The sequence below is a fragment of the Anomaloglossus baeobatrachus genome, chromosome 2 (assembly GCF_048569485.1).
Source record: "Anomaloglossus baeobatrachus isolate aAnoBae1 chromosome 2, aAnoBae1.hap1, whole genome shotgun sequence".
NCBI lineage: Eukaryota > Metazoa > Chordata > Amphibia > Anura > Aromobatidae > Anomaloglossus > Anomaloglossus baeobatrachus.
Window position 1 is genome coordinate 180,891 of NC_134354.1, and position 20,123 is coordinate 201,013.

The 20,123-nt window shown below is 50.2% G+C and overlaps 1 protein-coding gene across 1 annotated transcript in view; it reads right to left on the bottom strand.

Moving 5' to 3' along the window:
* The window catches only part of RECQL4 (RecQ like helicase 4), a 128,717-nt gene that overhangs the window by 40,304 nt on the left and 68,290 nt on the right, over positions 1-20,123 (bottom strand). Inside the window, 7 exon segments of the mRNA XM_075334804.1 lie at positions 11,281-11,455; positions 11,883-12,020; positions 12,653-12,930; positions 13,033-13,216; positions 17,022-17,204; positions 19,795-19,947; positions 19,949-19,984. Coding sequence (XP_075190919.1) covers positions 11,281-11,455; positions 11,883-12,020; positions 12,653-12,930; positions 13,033-13,216; positions 17,022-17,204; positions 19,795-19,947; positions 19,949-19,984 — 1,147 coding nt within the window.

The following is a 20,123-nucleotide window of genomic DNA, read 5'->3' on the forward strand; positions in this document are numbered from 1 at the left end:
TACCCATCCACCTGGCATCCTCTGCTCTGTGTGTTCTCTGTGTGTTCTCTCTCTCTCTCCTGTCCCATGTCCAGCACAAGAGCGACCCGCTCTCAGCCACAGGCCATAGTACTTCACTTCGCCTGCACCTCTTGTCTAAAAAAAAGTTTCCCTCAGGGCAGTCCTCCCCCATCTGCCTAGCCTGTAGCACCCCTAGCATGACTACTACGGAGCCCCCCACCGCCCGTAACGAGGACTCGGCCCCCACATCTGAGTGGGCCACAGCTCTCTCTCAGTCCGTGGACAACCTAACTAAGGTATCTCAAACCTTAGTTTCAGCCATAGAGCGTCTGCCCGCCTCCACCTCTGGAGTCCCCCCGGTGACCCAGAGCGAGTCTGAGGCCGCAGCGACACCAGCCCGGCAGGGCAGAACACACAGGAGGTCTAGGAAGCGGTCCTTCTCTGGGTCATCCTCCAGCTCACCTAGCCCCTATATGGCCTCCAGAGCAATACGCTCTCTATCTCCTACCTCATCTGCGGTAGCCCCAGATTCGGACCAGGACCCTGATTCTGACTCCGATCTGGACTCTGAACATATCTCCAAGCTGACCAGTATGATGGACAGTCTGGTCATTGCAGTCAACCAGACCCTAGAGGTGAAGGATATAGATCCGGCTCCTACCAGTCAATCGGTCCCTTTCAAAAGGGCCAAGAAACTGCCAAGAAGCTTTGGCAACCATAGGGAATTTGAGGACGTTTTCTCTAGACAGTGGGAACATCCCGACAAGCGCTTCCAGAGGCGCAAGCGGGCAGAGGTCCTTTATCCCTTTCCACCGGAACTTCTTCAGAAGTGGTCAGTGTCTCCTTCAGTGGATCCTCCGATCTCCCGACTTTCATCCAGTACCACCTTGCCGCTTTCTGATGGCACCTCCCTTAAGGATCCCTCGGACAGGACCATAGAATCCTTAGCCAAGTCGGCCTTTGAAGCCTCCGGCTCCGCCATCACTCCAGCCTTTGCATCCACCTGGGTCGCCAAGGCTGTCTCCGCATGGGCAAAGCTCCTTCGGCGTGGTATCCTGGCTGAAGCTCCCAGCCCCGAGCTGGCAGATCAGATCGCACATGCCGGAAAGTATCTAGTTGCTGCGTCCCTCGACTCTGCTGCTTCCGCAGCCCTGGCAGCCGGCAACATTACTGCAATCCGCAGAGCCTTGTGGCTTAAAGCGTGGAACGCGGACTCAGCATCCAAAAAGTCCCTCACCAGCCTCCCCTTTTTTGGTGCCAGACTCTTCGGAGAAAAGCTGGACAAGATCATCTCTGAGGCTACTGGGGGAAAAAGTACCTTCCTTCCCCAACGAAGGATCCCCCGTGCCCCTCCCAAACGACGGGTTTTTCCCTTTCGTCCCTTTCGTCAATTTTCTACCAACACCAACACACGTCGGGAGCGGTCACCAGCACGTCAGGAGAGACGGAAGCCCTCCTTTAAGGCAACACCCCACTGGCGTTCTCGTGGCCAGCAGTCCAAGAGCTCCAGCTCCAGATCCAACAGATTCTCCTCCGCATGACTGGGCTCCCATTCCCGGATCCTCATCCAGGGTCGGCGGTCGCCTCCGCATGTTCAGAAGCGCGTGGCTTTCCGTGATAGACGACGCCTGGGTCCGAGACGTCGTCTCTCACGGCTACAAGATAGAGTTATCTTCCCTCCCACGCTCGCGCTTCTTCAAGTCCAAACCCCCCAAGGATCCCTCTCTCACAAAGGGATTCTTCGCAGCCATCCAGTCCATGCGAGACTCTGGGGTCATCACCCCCGTCCCCCCTCAGGACAGATTTTGGGGTTTTTATTCAAACCTTTTCGTTGTCCCGAAGAAGAATGGCACAGTCCGTCCCATTCTGGACCTGAAGCGCCTCAACAGGAGGGTCCGTCTCCGTCGATTCCGCATGGAGACTCTGCGCTTAGTGATAGCATCCATGGAACCCAGGGAGTTCCTTTGTTCGGTGGACATCCAGGACGCCTATCTCCACATCTCGATCTTTCCAGCTCATCAGAGATTCTTACGCTTCGTGGTTCAGGAGCAACACTTTCAATTCACAGCCCTCCCATTCGGGCTCTCGACAGCTCCCAGAGTCTTCACCAAGGTGATGGCAACTGTCATGGCTATTCTTCGGACCCGGGGAATTCTAGCCATCCCGTACCTAGACGACATTTTGATCAAGGCTCCCTCGGCGTCGGAGTGCCGCGACAGCCTCAACATCACTCTGGATACACTAGACCGTCTCGACTGGTTGATCAACAGACCAAAGTCATCTCATTCCTCGGCATGATCTTCGACACCGCACAGGCGAAGGTTCTTCTGCCCAAGGACAAGCTCTCAGCTATCCTCAGGGGGATCTGGAAGCTCCAACGCGCACCCCGTTGCTCTCTTCGGTACTGCATGAGCATTCTCGGAAAAATGGTGGCGTCAATGGAAGCGGTGCCCTACAGTCAATTCCATACTCGCCCTCTTCAGGGTCTCCTTCTAGCAACATGGGACAAGTCTCTTCACTCCCTGTATCGACCAATCGCGCTCCCTCCTCGAGTCAGAGAGTCATTGGAATGGTGGAAACGCTCTCCCCTCACCCTCCAAGGGAGATAATTTCTTCCCCTTTGATGGAAGGTCATCACGACGGACGCCAGCCTGCTAGGCTGGGGAGCCACATTCCAAGACCTTACAGTTCAGGGTCGCTGGACCAAGCTGGAAACCAAGCTTCCCATAAACATCTTGGAACTCAGATCAGTTCGCCTGGCTCTCCTTCACTGGGAGTCCCTGCTTCTAGGACACCCAATTCGGGTACAGTCCGACAATGCGACCACTGTGGCCTACATAAATCAGGGCGGAACACGCAGCCGAGCGGCGATGAAGGAGGTATCTCAAATCCTCGACTGGGCCGAACAGAACATCCCAGTGATATCAGCAGGCCACATCCCGGAAGTGGACAATTGGGCCGCCGACTTCCTCAGCCGAGAAGGACTCGACGCGGGAGAGTGGTCCCTCAATCCCAGAATCTTCCAGCAGATCTGTTCCAGGTGGGGGACCCCCGACGTGGATCTCCTGGCCTCCAGGTGGAATCACAAGGTGCCCCAGTTCGTCTCCAGAGCAAGAGACCCACTGGCGCTCGCAACGGACGCCCTAGCGATTCCCTGGTCGCAGTTCTCTCTGCCATACCTCTTTCCTCCGCTTCCGCTTATCCCCAAATTAGTCAAGAATATCAAAATCGGAAGGAGTACCGGTGATTCTCGTGGCCCCAGATTGGCCCCGTGGTACACAGAACTCGTGCTCCTTCTCGCCGACGTTCCGTGGAGACTTACAGACGTCCCGGACCTTCTCACTCAGGGACCTTTTCTTCACCAGAATTCACAGTCGCTCAATTTAACGGCATGGCTGTTGAAGCCGCAGTACTAACTTCTTCGGGATTCTCAGAAAGGGTCGTCCAGACAATGATTAAAGCACTGAAGCCTTCCTCTTCCCGCATCTACCACCGTACGTGGAAGGCCTACTTCCGCTGGTGTGAAGCTAACCAGGTCACAGCCATGATCTTCTCCTTACCAATTCTGTTGTCCTTCCTGCAGTCTGGTCTGGATGCAGGGTTGGCACTAAGCTCTCTCAAGGGGCAAGTGTCTGCTCTTTCCATTCTCTTCCAGAAGGATTGCCTCTCGCTCACAGGTTCGCACATTCATCCAAGGGGCCGCTCATTCGGTGACCCCCGTTCAGCCTCCTGTGGAGCCCTGGGACCTCAACCTAGTTCTGTCCGTTCTTCAGCATACCCCCTTCGAACCTATTCAGGAGGTGTCTCTGACGTTCCTTTCTTGGAAGGTCGCCTTCTTAGTTGCCATCACGTCAATCAGGCGGGTATCTGAACTAGCGGCGCTTTCCTGCTGCTCTCCCTATCTCGTCTTCCACCAGGATAAGGTAGTCCTCCGGCCGGTACCGTCCTTTCTGCCCAAGGTGGTCTCCTCTTTCCATCTCAACGAGGACATTGTTCTTCCCTCCTTTTGCCCGAACCCTTCTCACCCTCGTGAGATTCTTCTCCACAAGCTGGACTTGGTCAGAGCCCTCCGCCTGTACATTTCCAGGACATCTCATTTCAGACGGTCGGATTCCCCATTTGTGCTTCCATCCGGCCCGCGCAAAGGCCTACCTGCCTCCAAGTCCTCCATTGCGCGATGGATCCGCTCTGCCGTGCTAGAAGCCTACCGGGTAAGAGGGAGAACGCGCCCACTCAGGATTACAGCCCATTCCACCAGGGCGGTGGGAGCCTCTTGGGCGGTCCGTCACCACGCTCCATTGTCGCAGCTTTGCAAAGCGGCCACCTGGTCTTCGCTCCACACCTTCACAAAGTTCTACAGGGTCCACACTTTCGCATCCTCTGATGCGAGCCTCGATAGACGAGTTCTGCAGGCTGCAGTGGACCAAGGTCAGCCCTGAGAGTAACATTAGACCCACCTGTGGGACCGCTTTAGGACGTCCCATGGTCTCTGTGTCCCCCAATGAAGCGATAGAGAAAAGTAGATTTTGGGTACTCACCGTAAAATCTCTTTCTTGGAGCCTTCATTGGGGGACACAGCACCCGCCCTTGTGTTGGACATATGTTACTGTTGAATGTTGAGTTTAATGTTCACTTCTGTAAGCTTGTTCGTTCTTTACTTGTTGTCTCCTATTGCTTTCTCACTAACTGAGGAATGATTTCCAGTTGGTGGGTGTATACTGCATAGGAGGAGTTTTCCTTGTTTTGCTTAGTGTCGCCTCCTAGTGGCAGCAGCATACAACCCATGGTCTCTGTGTCCCCCAATGAAGGCTCCAAGAAAGAGATTTTACGGTGAGTACCCAAAATCTACTTTTAAACATTGTCATTTTCTGATGACACAATCCCTTTAGAGGAGGATGACACATCAGATTGTGACTACTAGATAGGGTGGTAGACGGCCACGCTTCCTTCAACGGCTCAGCATGCCATTCTTCCACGCAGTGGACAAGGTTCTGTATTTCATGGCCTGGCCTCCAGTATAGAAGAGCAACAAGGTTGAACTAGAGCGGGGGCAGAGAGCAGTGACCAAGGTGATTAGGGTAAGGGGGAACTGCACAGGACAGGTGATTAGACTGGGGGTTATTCAGTTTGGAAAAGCAAAGTCTTAGGAGTAATATTATAATGTACAAATGTTAGAGGACAGTACAGAGATCTGTATAATGATCAATATACCTAGGCCTGCGATAGTGACAAGGGGGCATTCTCTACATCTAGAGGATAGAAAGCTAACTCACAATAACAGACAAAGATGATTTCCTGTAAAAGAAGTGAGACTATGGATTCTTTACTGTAAGAGCAGTGAGGCCATGGAACTTTCTGGAACAGGATGTTGAAATAATCCTACATAGAAACAAGAGACCAGTTCAGCTCAACAGAGTAGATAGGATATCTCAGAAGGTGCGATGCACGGAAAAATATCAGGCCGGTTCCTACAATCCACATTAGAAGACAGGCATCCGCAGATAGTATATTAAAACCTTTGCTTTATTCTTCCAAAAGTTAAAAACAGACACCGTCGGCTCTACTTGTTTCGAACAAAAAAATGTTCTTAATCATGACACAAACTGAACAAAAATAACGAGCTTAAATAATATTCACCACCATGCTAGATGCCAGAAGGAAGGGGAGGAAAAAAAACAAATAACAGGTGCATCCAATGAATAAATCAATAGAACTAAAGAATATATAGAAACCAAGTAAATCCAACCAAAATAAATATTTTCTGAATATTTAGCATACTTAGGACGTGCTCACATCAGCGGTATTTTGCCGCAGGGCCGGATCCGGTACAAATGCATTATAGCATTTGTCAGAAAAAGGTATCAAACCCGTAGCGCATTTTGATGCATTTTTTTGCCAGGAAGTGCAGATTTATTGCAGGAATTTGGTGTATAAATTCCAGCACCAAATCTGCATCTCTTGGCAAAAAAACCCAAAAAAAACAGTTTAGGTCAGTTTACCTACAGTTACAGGTGGAAGTCCCCAGCTGTGACCGCAGGTAAAATCAAATACATAACCGCTCACAGCTGCGACTTCAGTATGTAGCAGAGTTGGGACCATCGTAGGACCTCACGTGGATTACATTGGACCTGGGGTTTTTATTGTGTGTGCGGGTTTGGGGTGTTAATAACATTGGAGAAAGAGGGTGAGGTTTTTCTATTTGATTTCAACTGTAGGATTTGTGTTCATTTCTTTTCACTTTCTTGATTAGTAATGGGGGAGCTCTCAGGCCACTAACCATTAATCCAGGGCTGAATGGCAGCTGTGAGCTGTCACTGACTCCTTATATTAACCCCAACTGCAACCGCACAAGTACAATTGGGATGAGTTAAGTAAAGATCTTGGATTGTCTCAGCTAATGGATGCAACAATCCTGGGCGGCTGCAGGCTACTATTTTTAGGTTGGGGGACCCAATAAACATGGGTCTCCCCAGCCCAAGAATACCAACCCCCAAGCTGTCGGCTTTATCATGGCTGGGTATCAAAATTGGAGGGGGCAGAAAACCACGTACCTGTTTTTAAATGATTTATTTACATTTTTTTTAAAAAAAAAGTCGAATGCGGTTCCTCTTATTTTGATATCTTGACAGCCAAAATAAGCACACTGCTGGGAGAAGACCCTACACCAATTTTTTAAAATCTATTTTTACATCACTATAGGGACGCAGACAGCGTGTGTGATACCAACCAATCACAGACTCCGGGACTGGTGGTGGAAGCAGTGAATATGTATGAGAGTTAATGAGTGGACGAGCGGTATGACAACCGCATCGGAGATTCGGCAGTCTAAAGGTCCCATTAGCGACATCGCTAATGATATCGCTGGGGTCATGGAATTCGTGACGCACATCCGGCCTAGTTAGCAACGTCGTTGCCTGTAACACCTACGAGTGACCGCTAACGATCCGAAATACTCACAAAATCGTTGATTGCTGACACGTCGTTCATTTTCTAAATATCGTTGCTCGTTCTGTATGCAGGTTGTTCATCGTTCCTGAGGCAGCACACATCGCTACGTGTGACACCCCGGGAATGACGAACAACAACGTTGCTGCATCCTCCAGCAACGAGGTGGGAGTGACGTTAATGCGGCTGCTCTCCGCCCCTCCGCTTCTATTGGTGGCCCGCTGTGTGACGTTGCTGTGACACCGCACGAACCGCCCCCTTAGAAAAAAGAGGTTGTTCGCCGTCCATAGCGACGTCGTTCGGAAGGTATGTCCGTGTGACGCGTACTACAGATATTGTTCACCACGCGCAGCGATTTGCCCGTGACACACACACGACGGGGGCGGGTGCGATCGCTAGCGATATCGTTCAGTGTAAAGCAGCTTTTACTGTCCTGCTTTCCAGCCCCCTAATCATTTCTACCACCATTTTACAGCACAACGTTTGAATCCTCAGACTTCTATGACGCTTGGCGTTTAGGCAGATGTTTGGGTTCAAGTCTAGTTCGGCCGGATCCGCAGAGCCCGAACATCTGACGGTACACCCATCTCTAGTTAATGGCAGTTTATTTTTCTGTGAGCACTGTTAGGGCCATAATCTGGAAGTGTAAAGAACATTATTTCACCATTAACCGACAATCATCAGGTGATCTCTGCAAGATTTCAGAGGAGTGAAAAGAATTATCAGAAGAGTTGTCTAAGAGCCGAGGACACCTGTGGAGGCTACAGAAAGACCTGGAATCAGCAGTATCATAATGTAATGGCTGGTGATCTGGAGTCGGTGTGGTGGAGTGATAGCCGGTGATCCGGAGTCGGCGTGGTGGAGTGATCCGGAGTCGGCGTGGTGGAGTGATCCGGAGTCGGCGTGGTGGAGTGATGGCGAATGGTCTGTAGTCAGTCGGTGTTGTGGAGTGATGGCCAGTGATCTGGAGTCGGTGTGGTGGAGTGGTCTGGAGTCAGTCTGGTGGAGGAGTGAAGTGTCCATGTAGTCGGTCAGAAATCCAGGTGTGAAAGACTTGAACATCATTATCAGCTTGAATTCCCAGATTTTTATCTCTCTCGCCCTTTCAGTAGTAAGGCTTGAAAATCTGTCATGTGGTGTCCAGGACCTGAGAAATGTTTTCCCACAGGCATATCCAGCAGATTCCTTACAGTGTGCCCTGTAGATTCATCCTTGTTTGTAGTTTATCCTTTGTAAGATGAGACCAACATTTAACTCTTTGGATGCCATAATATATACCACGTTCGGATGCCAAAAGGCGAATCACCCCAAAACACCAACACCAGTGAAGTCTGGAGGTGTGGACATCATGGTGTGCGGCTGTGTTTCAGCAGACATCACTGGCAAATTTCATATAAGTGAAGGATGAATGGACAAATGTACCAAGAGATTCCTGATAAAAATATAAAAATCTGTTGCCATCTACCAGGATGATGACGATGAAACGACGGTGGACATTTCAGCAGGACATGACCCCAAACACACAGCCAACGAGACTACCAACTGGATTCAGAGGAGGAAATAAATCTGCTAGAATGGCCAAGCCGATCACCGGAGCTGAATCCAATAGAAAATGTCTGGAAGGAACTAAAGCTCAGAGATCATAGAAGGAGCCGGGACCTGCAGGATATGAAGTGTGTGTGTGTGTGTGTGTGTGTGTGTGTGGAAGAATGGCCCCAAAATCTACCTGAGCAATGCAGGTGACCAATATCTCCATACAGGATGTGAGGAGTGTGTGCAGAAGAATGGACCAAAATCCACCTGAGCAATGCAGGTGACCAATGTCTCCCTATAGGCGGCGTCTGGAGCTTCATCACCAAAGGAGAATTTATTATTTTTAAATTGATGGACATCTATGGTGTGATTTCTTTGCCTGTGTAGATTGGATGGGTTGTTACAGACATCTGGTGAGAAATTCACCTGTAGAAATTTACTTAGAAAATTGGTAACGTGTTCTATACTTCTATCACTGGCTGTACAGTTAGGTCCAGAAATATTTGGACAGTGACACGAGTTGGGCTCTGCATGCCACCACATTGGATTTCACAACGTGGAGAAGACTGTGGAAAAACCAAGCGCAATAGGGTTTTACCCCAATATGTACGGGGTGGGGAGGGGGGAGTCAAGGTACTCACCAAATGCAGTTGTGCAAGCCACAACTACTATAAAAGCATGTATTTTGCGGATCCCAGGCAGCAGCCACCAGCAGACAGCAGATCACAGAGAGTAAAGGAGGAAGGTGTTCACTTGCTGCGCCAAAGAGATCACTCCAGCAGATGTTCAGATTAATGTCACTTTATTAATCATATGTGATTAATAAAGTGACATTAATCTGAACATCTGCTGGAGTGATCTCTTTGGCGCAGCAAGTGAACACCTTCCTCCTTTACTCTCTGTGAACCACATTGGATTTGAAATGAAATCTCTACAACAGAATTCAAGTGCAGATTGTAACGTTTAATTTGAAGGTTTGAACAAAAATATCTGATAGAAATTGTAGGAATTGTCACATTTCTTTACAAACACTCCACATTTTAGGAGGTCAAAAGTAATTGGACAAATAAACCAAACCCAACCAAAATATTTTTATTTTCAATATTTTGTTGCAAATCCTTTGGAGGCAATCACTGCCTTAAGTCTGGAACCCATGGACATCACCAAACGCTGGGTTTCCTCCTTCTTAATGCTTTGCCAGGCCTTTACAGCCGCAGCCTTCAGGTCTTGCTTGTTTGTGGGTCTTTCCATCTTAAGTCTGGATTTGAGCAAGTGAAATGCATGCTCAATTGGGTTAAGATCTGGTGATTGAATTGGCCATTGCAGAATGTTCCACTTTTTTGCACTCATGAACTCCTGGGTAGCTTTGGCTGTATGCTTGGGGTCATTGTCCATCTGTACTATGAAGCGCCGTCCGGTCAACTTTGCGGCATTTGGCTGAATCTGGGCTGAAAGTATATCCCGGTACACTTCAGAATTCATCCGGCTACTCTTGTCTGCTGTTATGTCATCAATAAACACAAGTGACCCAGTGCCATTGAAAGCCATGCATGCCCATGCCATCACGTTGCCTCCACCATGTTTTACAGAGGATGTGGTGTGCCTTGGATCATGTGCCGTTCCCTTTCTTCTCCAAACTTCTCTCTTCCCATCATTCTGGTACAGGTTGATCTTTGTCTCATCTGTCCATAGAATACTTTTCCAGAACTGAGCTGGCTTCATGAGGTGTTTTTCAGCAAATTTAACTCTGGCCTGTCTATTTTTGGAATTGATGAATGGTTTGCATCTAGATGTGAACCCTTTGTATTTAATTTCATGGAGTCTTCTCTTTACTGTTGACTTAGAGACAGATACACCTACTTCACTGAGAGTGTTCTGGACTTCAGTTGATGTTGTGAACGGGTTCTTCTTCACCAAAGAAAGTATGCGGCGATCATCCACCACTGTTGTCATCCGTGGACGCCCAGGCCTTTTTGAGTTCCCAAGCTCACCAGTCAATTCCTTTTTTCTCAGAATGTACCCGACTGTTGATTTTGCTACTCCAAGCATGTCTGCTATCTCTCTGATGGATTTTTTCTTTTTTTTCAGCCTCAGGATGTTCTGCTTCACCTCAATTGAGAGTTCCTTAGACCGCATGTTGTCTGGTCACAGCAACAGCTTCCAAATGCAAAACCACACACCTGTAATCAACCCCAGACCTTTTAACTACTTCATTGATTACAGGTTAACGAGGGAGACGCCTTCAGAGTTAATTGCAGCCCTTAGAGTCCCTTGTCCAATTACTTTTGGTCCCTTGAAAAAGAGGAGGCTATGCATTACAGAGCTATGATTCCTAAACCCTTTCTCTGATTTGGATGTGAAAACTCTCATATTGCAGCTGGGAGTGTGCACTTTCAGCCCATATTATATATATAATTGTATTTCTGAACATGTTTTTGTAAACAGCTAAAATAACAAAACTTGTGTCACTGTCCAAATATTTCTGGACCTAACTGTATATAACAGGTAATGGTCAGTAGATTCTGTGAAGAGACAATTACCCCGGGAACTTGTCCGATTGCCGTATGTGGACTGGGGAAGGACGTCTTCCCCTAATATGGGGCAATTACCATCTGTCTCTTGAGGTTTTCGCCTCCTCTGGTGAGATTATACGTTAAAGGTCGACAGAAGTCCATTGAGGTCAACCTGTAAACGCTAGAACTATGGCACGATATCCCCAATACACACAACCTGGGAACATCCTGACTGTTGTATCAGCGTGAGCCCCCGGCCTCTTATCAAGGTAGACCCCTATTAACTCACTCTCCTCTCGGACATCCAGGGCCTGCACAGTCTCCTCTATTGGGATCGCTCGCTCATGGCCATGGCACAAGCGCTCTATTCGCTCCTTCCCAGCAGGTGCTGCATTCTCCTTCTCATCTTCTCCTTCACATTGCTCCAGCAATTCCAGCATCTCAGAGTCATCCACCTCCGAGCCCTGACCGAAAACAAAACATGAGTGAAAGATAGAAGCAGCCACCAGTAGGAGGCGCTGCAGGTCAGCGGACGAGCCATGTCAGCGGATGAGCCAGGTCAGCGGACGAGCCAGATCAGCGGACGAGCCAGATCAGCGGACGAGGCAACCAGAAGCAGCGGGATCACTGCGTGATGGAGCTCACCCCGCTCAGCACCATCCGCTTACGCCACAGCTCACCCAAGTGTCTCCTCACCCCGCTCAACACCGTCCGCTTACTCCACAGCTCACCCAAGTGCCTGCTCACCTTGTACAGCACTGTCCGTTTAATCCACACCTCACCCTAGTGCCTGCTCAGCCCGTTGACCACCATCTGCTTACTCCACAGCTCACCCAAGTGTCTGATGAGACCCGTCTGCTTACTCCAGAGCTCACCCAAGTGTCTGCTCACCTTGTTCAGCGCCACCCGCTGATTCTGCAACTCACGACACCTACAAGTAGGAAACACTTTCTTCACAAGCTTCTTTACCGTGTAATAATCCATGGAGTCCGAGTACACATGTCGACGAAGCTCATCCAGATCCTGCGACTGCAGAAAAACATGACAGAAGTGGTAGTACCTGACATAATTCTCAGACTCAGATACCTCCAGCGCCTCCCTCACAAAATGACCACACCCCACCTCCTTCCCCCCCAACCCCGCCTCCCTCACAAATGGCCACACCCCAACTCCTTCCCCCCAACCCCGCCTCCCTCACAAATGGCCACACCCCACCTCCTTCCCCCCAAACCCCGCCTCCCTCACAAACAACCACACCCCATCTGCCTCACAAAAGACCACACCTCCTTCCCTCCAACCCCGCCTCCCTCACAAATGACCACAACAAACACAAACTTCTACCTCACCGCCCTCATGTACCCTGCACCTACCTCCACTCCCTGATGTATAACTGCACCCTACACCGACCTCCACTCCCACATGTTTAACCGCATCCTGCACCGACCTCCACCCTTTCTTCTTACAAGTGATAAATTCACTGCATCTATATAACGGCTCTCTCTTGGTCAGCTTACTTAAGAACATTTATTAAACCAAAAATTGGGCTCAGAGTGGTGAAGCTTCGAGCATTCCTATTTTGGTGTCTACAAATTATTACAACCAAATGTTGCCATCGCGGCAGAGATCTGGTGAGTGTGATGCTGCACAGTGCCCGCACTCACCTCGGTGTCAAGGAATAGGTGACAGTGAGCATCCCTTCCGTCTCGTCCCGCTCTTCCTATCTCTTGGACGTAGCTCTCAAAGTTTTTTGGCATATTGTAGTGGATAATCCCCCGCACGTCAGACTTGTCCAGGCCCATTCCGAAGGCAACAGTGGCCACAACTATCCGCAGCTGGCCACTCATGAAATTGTTCTGTACCCGGCGGCGCTCGGCAGAAGACAGACCAGCGTGGTACGTGTCTGCCATCCACTTTAGGGGCCGCCGAATCTTTTTCTTGGCTGTGCAGAAAATTTACCATCACTGGATCATGTGAGTGCAGATGGCTGGACCTCCACTAACACTTACATGACAGTCCTTTATAGGGGCTCCACACATCTCACCTTCTATCTTCTTCCTGTCCAGGATGGCATCACCCCTATCATCCTCTGTTTTAGTTACAGTGACTCCCTGCAGACAGGTGCGCAGCATGGCCGCCAACCGTTGGGTCTCCTCTCGCCGTGTACAATAAATAATTATCGACTCCAAACTTCCAAATCGTTTCTCCTTCAAGAGAGTAATGAGAGCCTAAAAGAGAAGAGAGTTAGAAAGGAGAATCAGCCAAAGAGCGCGAGGACGGAAGAGGGGAAGAAGCTGTCGACGAGAGAGAGGACAGAAGTGGGGGAGAAGCGGTCGATGCATGCAAGGACAGAAGAGGAGGAGGAGGAGGAGGAGGAGGAGGAGGAGGAGGAGGATGAGGATGAGGATGAGGATGAGGATGAGGATGAGGATGAGGATGAGGATGAGGATGAGGATGAGGATGAGGATGAGGAGGAGGATGAGGAGGAGGAGGAGGAGGAGGAGCGGTCGACGACAGCAGGCACAAAAGAGGAAGAGATGTGATCAACCAAAATGAGAACAGAAGAGGAGGACAAGCGGTCGACAAGAGCAAGGATTCAGAAAAAGGAGAACTGTTGATAAGAGCGATGAAGGAAGAGGAGGAGAAGCGGTGAATGAGAGCGGGGTCGGAAGAGGAAGAGACGTGATCAACCAAAATGAGAACAGAAGAGGGGGAGAAGCTGTCGACAGGTGTGAGGACGGAAGACGAGGAGAAGCTGTCGATGAGAGCGAGGAAGGAAGAGGAGGAGAAGCGGTCGATGAGAGCGAGGAAGGAAGAGGAGGAGAAGCGGTGAACGAGAGCGGGGACGGAAGAGGAAGAGACGTGATCGACCAGAACGAGAACAGAAGTGGGGGAGAAGCGGTCGTCAAGAGCAAGGATTCAGAAGAAGAACAGATTGATAAGAGCAAAGAAGGAAGAGGAGGAGAAGCGGTGAACGAGAGCGGGGACGGAAGAGGAAGAGACGTGATCGACCAGAACGAGAACAGAAGTGGGGGAGAAGCGGTCGTCAAGAGCAAGGATTCAGAAGAAGAACAGATTGATAAGAGCAAAGAAGGAAGAGGAGGAGAAGCGGTGAACGAGAGCGGGGACGGAAGAGGAAGAGACGTGGTCGACTAGAACGAGAACAGAAGACGGGGAGAAGCTGTCGACGAGAGAGAGGACAGAAGTGGGGGAGAAGTTGTCGACAAGAGCGAAGAGGGAAGACGAGGAGAAGCGGTCGATGAGAGCGAGGACAGATGATATGTCATGAATATGATGAGATATTTATATCCTTTTATATGTGTGATATACAGGTTTGTAATATTATGGTAAATCCGGTGAGCATGCGCTATTGCAGCAGCGACGTGGCTCCGATAATATGGTGCTTAATGGGAAATCTGGATGTCCCTGAAACGTTACTGCGCCTGCGCTGCCTGGATTATTCTGTAAACAACTAAAAAGCCTAAACGATGCGCTCGGAGGAAGCCTGTGACGTCACCAATGCCTGCACGAACATACGGCAATCGGATTGGCTTTTGACAGTCATGTGGTATACCTGCAATGAACTTTGGGTATTGGATCTCCATGACAAGGATGCTTCTAAGGAATGGCGCCGCGCTTTACACACACGTTCGGCGTCTTCATGTCATCTGTCTACTGTGTAAGTGTATTTGGATTATATTGTTATGTATAGAACATCTGATGATGTCTGGTGATATTAGATCGCTATGTATTGTTATTGTTTATGTGTGGGATTGACAATATGTAGATGAGGGTATGGGATCGATTTGAATTGGTTCACATGTAATTGACATGTATAAATAATGGACAGCTGATGCTATGCTTCACAAAGACATTCTATGTCGAAACGTTGCACTGTTTTTGCACTTTGATGGAATAAAAAGAAGGAAGATTTTTCACTCAAGTGGACGCTGTCATTCCTGTTTTCTGCATAGAAGAGGAGGAGAAGCTGTCAACGAGAACGAGAACGGAAGAGAAGGAGAAGCTGTTGACAAGAACGAGAACGGAAGAGAAGGAGAAGCGTTCTACGAGAGCAGGGACAGAAGAGGAAGAGACGTGGTCGACCAGAACGAGAACAGAAGAGGAGGGGAAGCTGTCAATGAGCACGAGAACGGAAGAGAAGGAGAAGCGTTCTACGAGAGCAGGGACAGAAGAGGAAGAGACGTGGTCGACCAGAACGAGAACAGAAGAGGAGGGGAAGCTGTCAATGAGCACGAGAACGGAAGAGAAGGAGAAGCGTTCTACGAGAGCAGGGACAGAAGAGGAAGAGACGTGGTCGACCAAAACGAGAACAGAAGAGGAGGAGAAGCGGTCGACAAGAGCAAGGATTCCGAAGAAGGAGAACTGGTTGATAAGAGCGAGGAAGAAAGAGGAGGAGAAGCGGTGAACAAGAGCGGGGATGGAAGAGGAGGAGAAGCGGTCGAAGAAAGCGAGGACAGAAGAGAAGGAGAAGCGGTCGACGAAAGCGAGGACAGAAGAGAAGGAGAAGCAGTCGATGAGAGAGAAGAAAGAGGTGGAGAAGCAGTTGACGAGAGCGAGGATAGAAGAGGAGAAGAAGCAGTCGATGATAGAGAAGAAAGAGGAGGAGAAGCGGTCGAGCAGAACGAGGATGAAAGAGAAGAGATTGATCAAGAGGAGCAAGAGGGAAAAAAAATAGGAACGAACGATTAGAAATTTACAGAGAGGGGAGTTGAGAGCCTGAAGGAAATGAGACGCAGACAGTCCATGAGCGATCAGGACTGCAGTTTGCCCGACCGCTATCAGACATTAGCAGCACCGTCCTGACCACAACACCATCCTGCCATGTGTGCGGAGACTCCACCAGTGGGAGGGGGCTTCTCCTGATCTGGGACTCGACCACTCAGTGGGAGGGGGGCTGTTCCTGATCTGGGACTCGACCACTCAGTGGGGGGTTTCGCCTGATACTCCTCCACCACTCAGGGGGGGGGCTTCACCTGATACTCCTCCACCACTCAAGGAGGGGGCTTCGCCTGATACTCCTCCACCACTCAGGGGGGGGGCTTCGCCTGATACTCCTCCACCACTCAGGGGGGGGGTCTTCGCCTGATACTCCTCCACCACTCAGGGGGGGGGCTTCGCCTGATACTCCTCCACCACTCAGGATGGGGGGGGGGGGGCTTCGCCTGATACTCCTCCACCACTCAGGATGGGGGGGGGGGGGCTTCGCCTGATACTCCTCCACCACTCGTGGGGGGGCTTCGCCTGATACTCCTCCACCACTCGGGGGGGGGGGGGGGGAAGGGGCTTCGCCTGATACTCCTCCACCACTCGGGGGGGGGGGGAGGGGCTTCGCCTGATACTCCTCCACCACTCGGGGGGGGGGGGGGGGGGAAGGGGCTTCGCCTGATACTCCTCCACCACTCGGGGGGGGGGAGGGGCTTCGCCTGATACTCCTCCACCACTCGTCGGGGGGGGGGGGGCTTCGCCTGAAACTCCTCCACCACTCAGGGGGGGGGGGGGGGGGCTTCGCCTGATACTCCTCCACCACTCAGGGGGGGGGGCTTCGCCTGATACTCCTCCACCACTCGGGGGGGGGCTTCGCCTGATACTCATCCACCACTCGGGGGGGGGGCTTCGCCTGATACTCATCCACCACTCGGGGGGGGGGCTTCGCCTGATACTCATCCACCACTCGGGGGGGGCCTTCGCCTGATACTCATCCACCACTCGGGGGGGGCCTTCGCCTGATGCTCATCCACCACTCGGGGGGGGGGGGCTTCGCCTGATACTCATCCACCACTCGGGGGGGGGGGGCTTCGCCTGATACTCATCCACCACTCGGGGGGGGGGGGGGGGCTTCGCCTGATACTCATCCACCACTCGGGGGGGGGGGGCTTCGCCTGATACTCCTCCACCACTCGCAGGGGCTTCTCCTGATTCGGGGACTCCACCACTTGGGGTCAGATCTTTCCTATCATTTTATTTTAATAGTAAGGATGTGAATGATAGAAACCTGAACCAATATCGACTTACCTGGTCTCGGTCCCGATCCACGGACACAGAGAGGTGCAGGTTTGGAGGGATGGCAGCCAGTCGCATCGCAAGGTTCCCACCATCTGGGACTGTCAGATGGCGAACAACATCCTGCGCGGTGCTGAGCGTGGCCGTAGCTGTGAGACCGAGGATACAGCGCACCCCAAGGCGCTCCCGAAGAACCTGACCAAACAGAGGGCAAAAGGGTGAGCGGGGCGAGAACTTGTGCACAAACCTCAAAATAATCACTAGAGGGGGAGATCATGGCAGAACGTGAACTGACAGGAGGCATAAGGCTGCATCATCTACATGTAACCTCCGAATCAGAAGAAGAGGAGCGCAGCACCAATATGAGCACAAAGGAAATAGGAATATCCAGCAATCGGCAACTTAAAAACTCATCCTTTATTTTTCAAAAATTTCATAAAAAAACAAACTTATAATATCAAGATATAAAAGCCAAAAAAATAATCCATGTAAGTAGCCTATGAACAACAAACGTATTTCGGACGCGGGTCCTTATTCATTGTGTAAAGCATGCTACAAAATGACGTTGTGTCATATCCTGTTAACATGTGCATGGAATGAACCAATCAGGAGAGAAACGCAACAGTAGATGGTAAAATATACCCCATAAAAACTATATTAACTGCAATACGTCTTTTGTAGTTTACTTGATGACTTGCATCTCATATTCCCTCCAATATGTGGGCTGCACCTCGTGCACATTAATGACTTGCATGTCATGTTCCCTGAAATGTGGGTTGTACCTCGTGCACATTGATGACTTGCATCTCATGTTCCTTGCAATATGTGGGCTGCACCTCGTGCACATTGATGACTTACATCTCATTTTCCCTCCAATATGTGGGCAGCACCTTGCGCACATTAAAGAAAATAATCAGGAGACGCTTGTCGGATGCTAGAAATAAAACAGCAAAATGTTCTGCAGTATCTAAACACTTTAGTGAGGCACATGAGGGTAAATTAACATCATGCAGGGTTCAAGGTATTGAAAGGGTTAATATGACGAACAGAGGGGGTGATCATAGAAGGCTTTTGTTACACAAGAAGGCTTGGTGGATTTTTGTTCTGAAATCTAGATTTCCATCTGTTATGAATATAAGGCACAACCTAACATATCATTACACTTAATCATGAACATTTTTTATATTTTTTTTTGTGCTTTATGAATATTGTTTTTCTCTCCTAATTGGTTCATTCCATGTAGAATACTTTACACAATGAATAAGGACCCGCATCAGAAACGTGTTTGTTGTTCATTGGCTACTTACCATGGATTATTTTTTGGATTTTAGGTCTTGAAGTTATAGGTTTTTGATGACATTTTTGAAAAATAAAGGATGAGTTTTTAAGAAGTCGCTGATTGCTGGATATTCCTATTTCCGTTGTGCTCCTGCTGACACCCGGACGTCTTCTCCTGCTGGTCAGCTGACCCCTTTCCTCTTGCGCAGCACCAATATCTCCGACATACTGCCACAGTGTGACCGTTGCACGTCCAATATATCACCAGTGTAACCGTAAACGTCCGACATACTGCCACAGAGTAACCGTAACCGTCCGACATACTGCCAGTGTGACCGTAAACGTCCGACATACCGCCCGTGTGACCGTAAACGTCCGATATACTGCCACAGTGTGACCGTAAACGTTCGATATACTGCCACAGTGTGACCGTAAACGTCCGATATACTGCGACAGTGTCTGTCACCGTAAACGTCCGACATACTGCCAGTGTGACCGTAAACGTCCGACATACTGCCACAGAGTAACCGTAAACGTCCGACATACTGCCACAGTGTGACCGTACACGTCCAATATATCGCCACAGTGTAACCGTAAACGTCCGACATACTGCCCGTGTGACCGTAAACGTCCGACATACTGCCACAGTGTAACCGTAAACGTCCAATATATCGCCACAGTGTAACCGTAAACGTCCGACATACTGCCAGTGTGACCGTAAACGTCCGACATACTGCCACAGAGTAACCGTAAACGTCCAACATACTGCCACAGTATGACCGTAAACGTCCAATATATCACTACAGTGTAACCGTAAACGTCCGACATACCGCCCGTGTGACCGCAAACGTCCGATATACTGCCACAGTGTCACCGTACACGTCCAATATATCGCCACAGTGTAACCCTAACCATCCGACATACCGCCCGTGTGATCGTAAACGTCCAATATACTGCCACAGTGTGACCGTAAACGTCCGATATATCGCTACAGTGTAACCGTAAATGTCCGACATACTGCACAGTGTGACCGTAAACGTCCAATATATCACCACAGTGTAACCGTAAACCTCCGACATACCGCCCGTGTGACCGTAAACGTCCGATATACTGCCACAGTGTGACTGTAAACGTCCGACATACTGCCACAGTGTGACCGTAAACATCCGACATACTGCCACAGTGTGACCGTAAACGTCCGACATACTGCCACAGTGTGACCGTAAACGTCCGACATACTGCCACAGTGTGACCGTAAACGTCGACATACTGCCACAGTGTGACCGTAAACGTCCGACATACTGCCACAGTGTGACCGTAAACGTCCGACATACTGCCACAGTGTGACCGTAAACGTCCGACATACTGCCACAGTGTGACCGTAAACGTCCGACATACTGCCACAGTGTGACCGTAAACGTCCGACATACTGCCACAGTGTGACCGTAAACGTCCGACATACTGCCACAGTGTGACCGTAAACGTCCGAGGGGGGGGGATCTCTCACCTTGCAGAGACGCAGGTAACAGGGCCGAAAATTGTGGGACCATTCAGACACACAATGAACTTCATCTATGCAGGCAAACGCCACTGGAGGGAGCTGGTGAGCAGAGGGCAGACAGCTGGAGCCAGAGTAACCTCCGCCGACTAAAGCTTCGGGGGGACAGCAGGACAATGTGCACCTTCCCCGTCTTAACCTACAGTAGGAGCAGACACCATCAGCACATGGAGGCCACCGAGACATGACCTTTGGGGGGAGACAAGTAGGAGCAGGCAGGCAAGAGGGGGGGGGGGAGGAGAGAGAGGAACAGGCAAGGGGGGGAGGAGGAGGAGGGA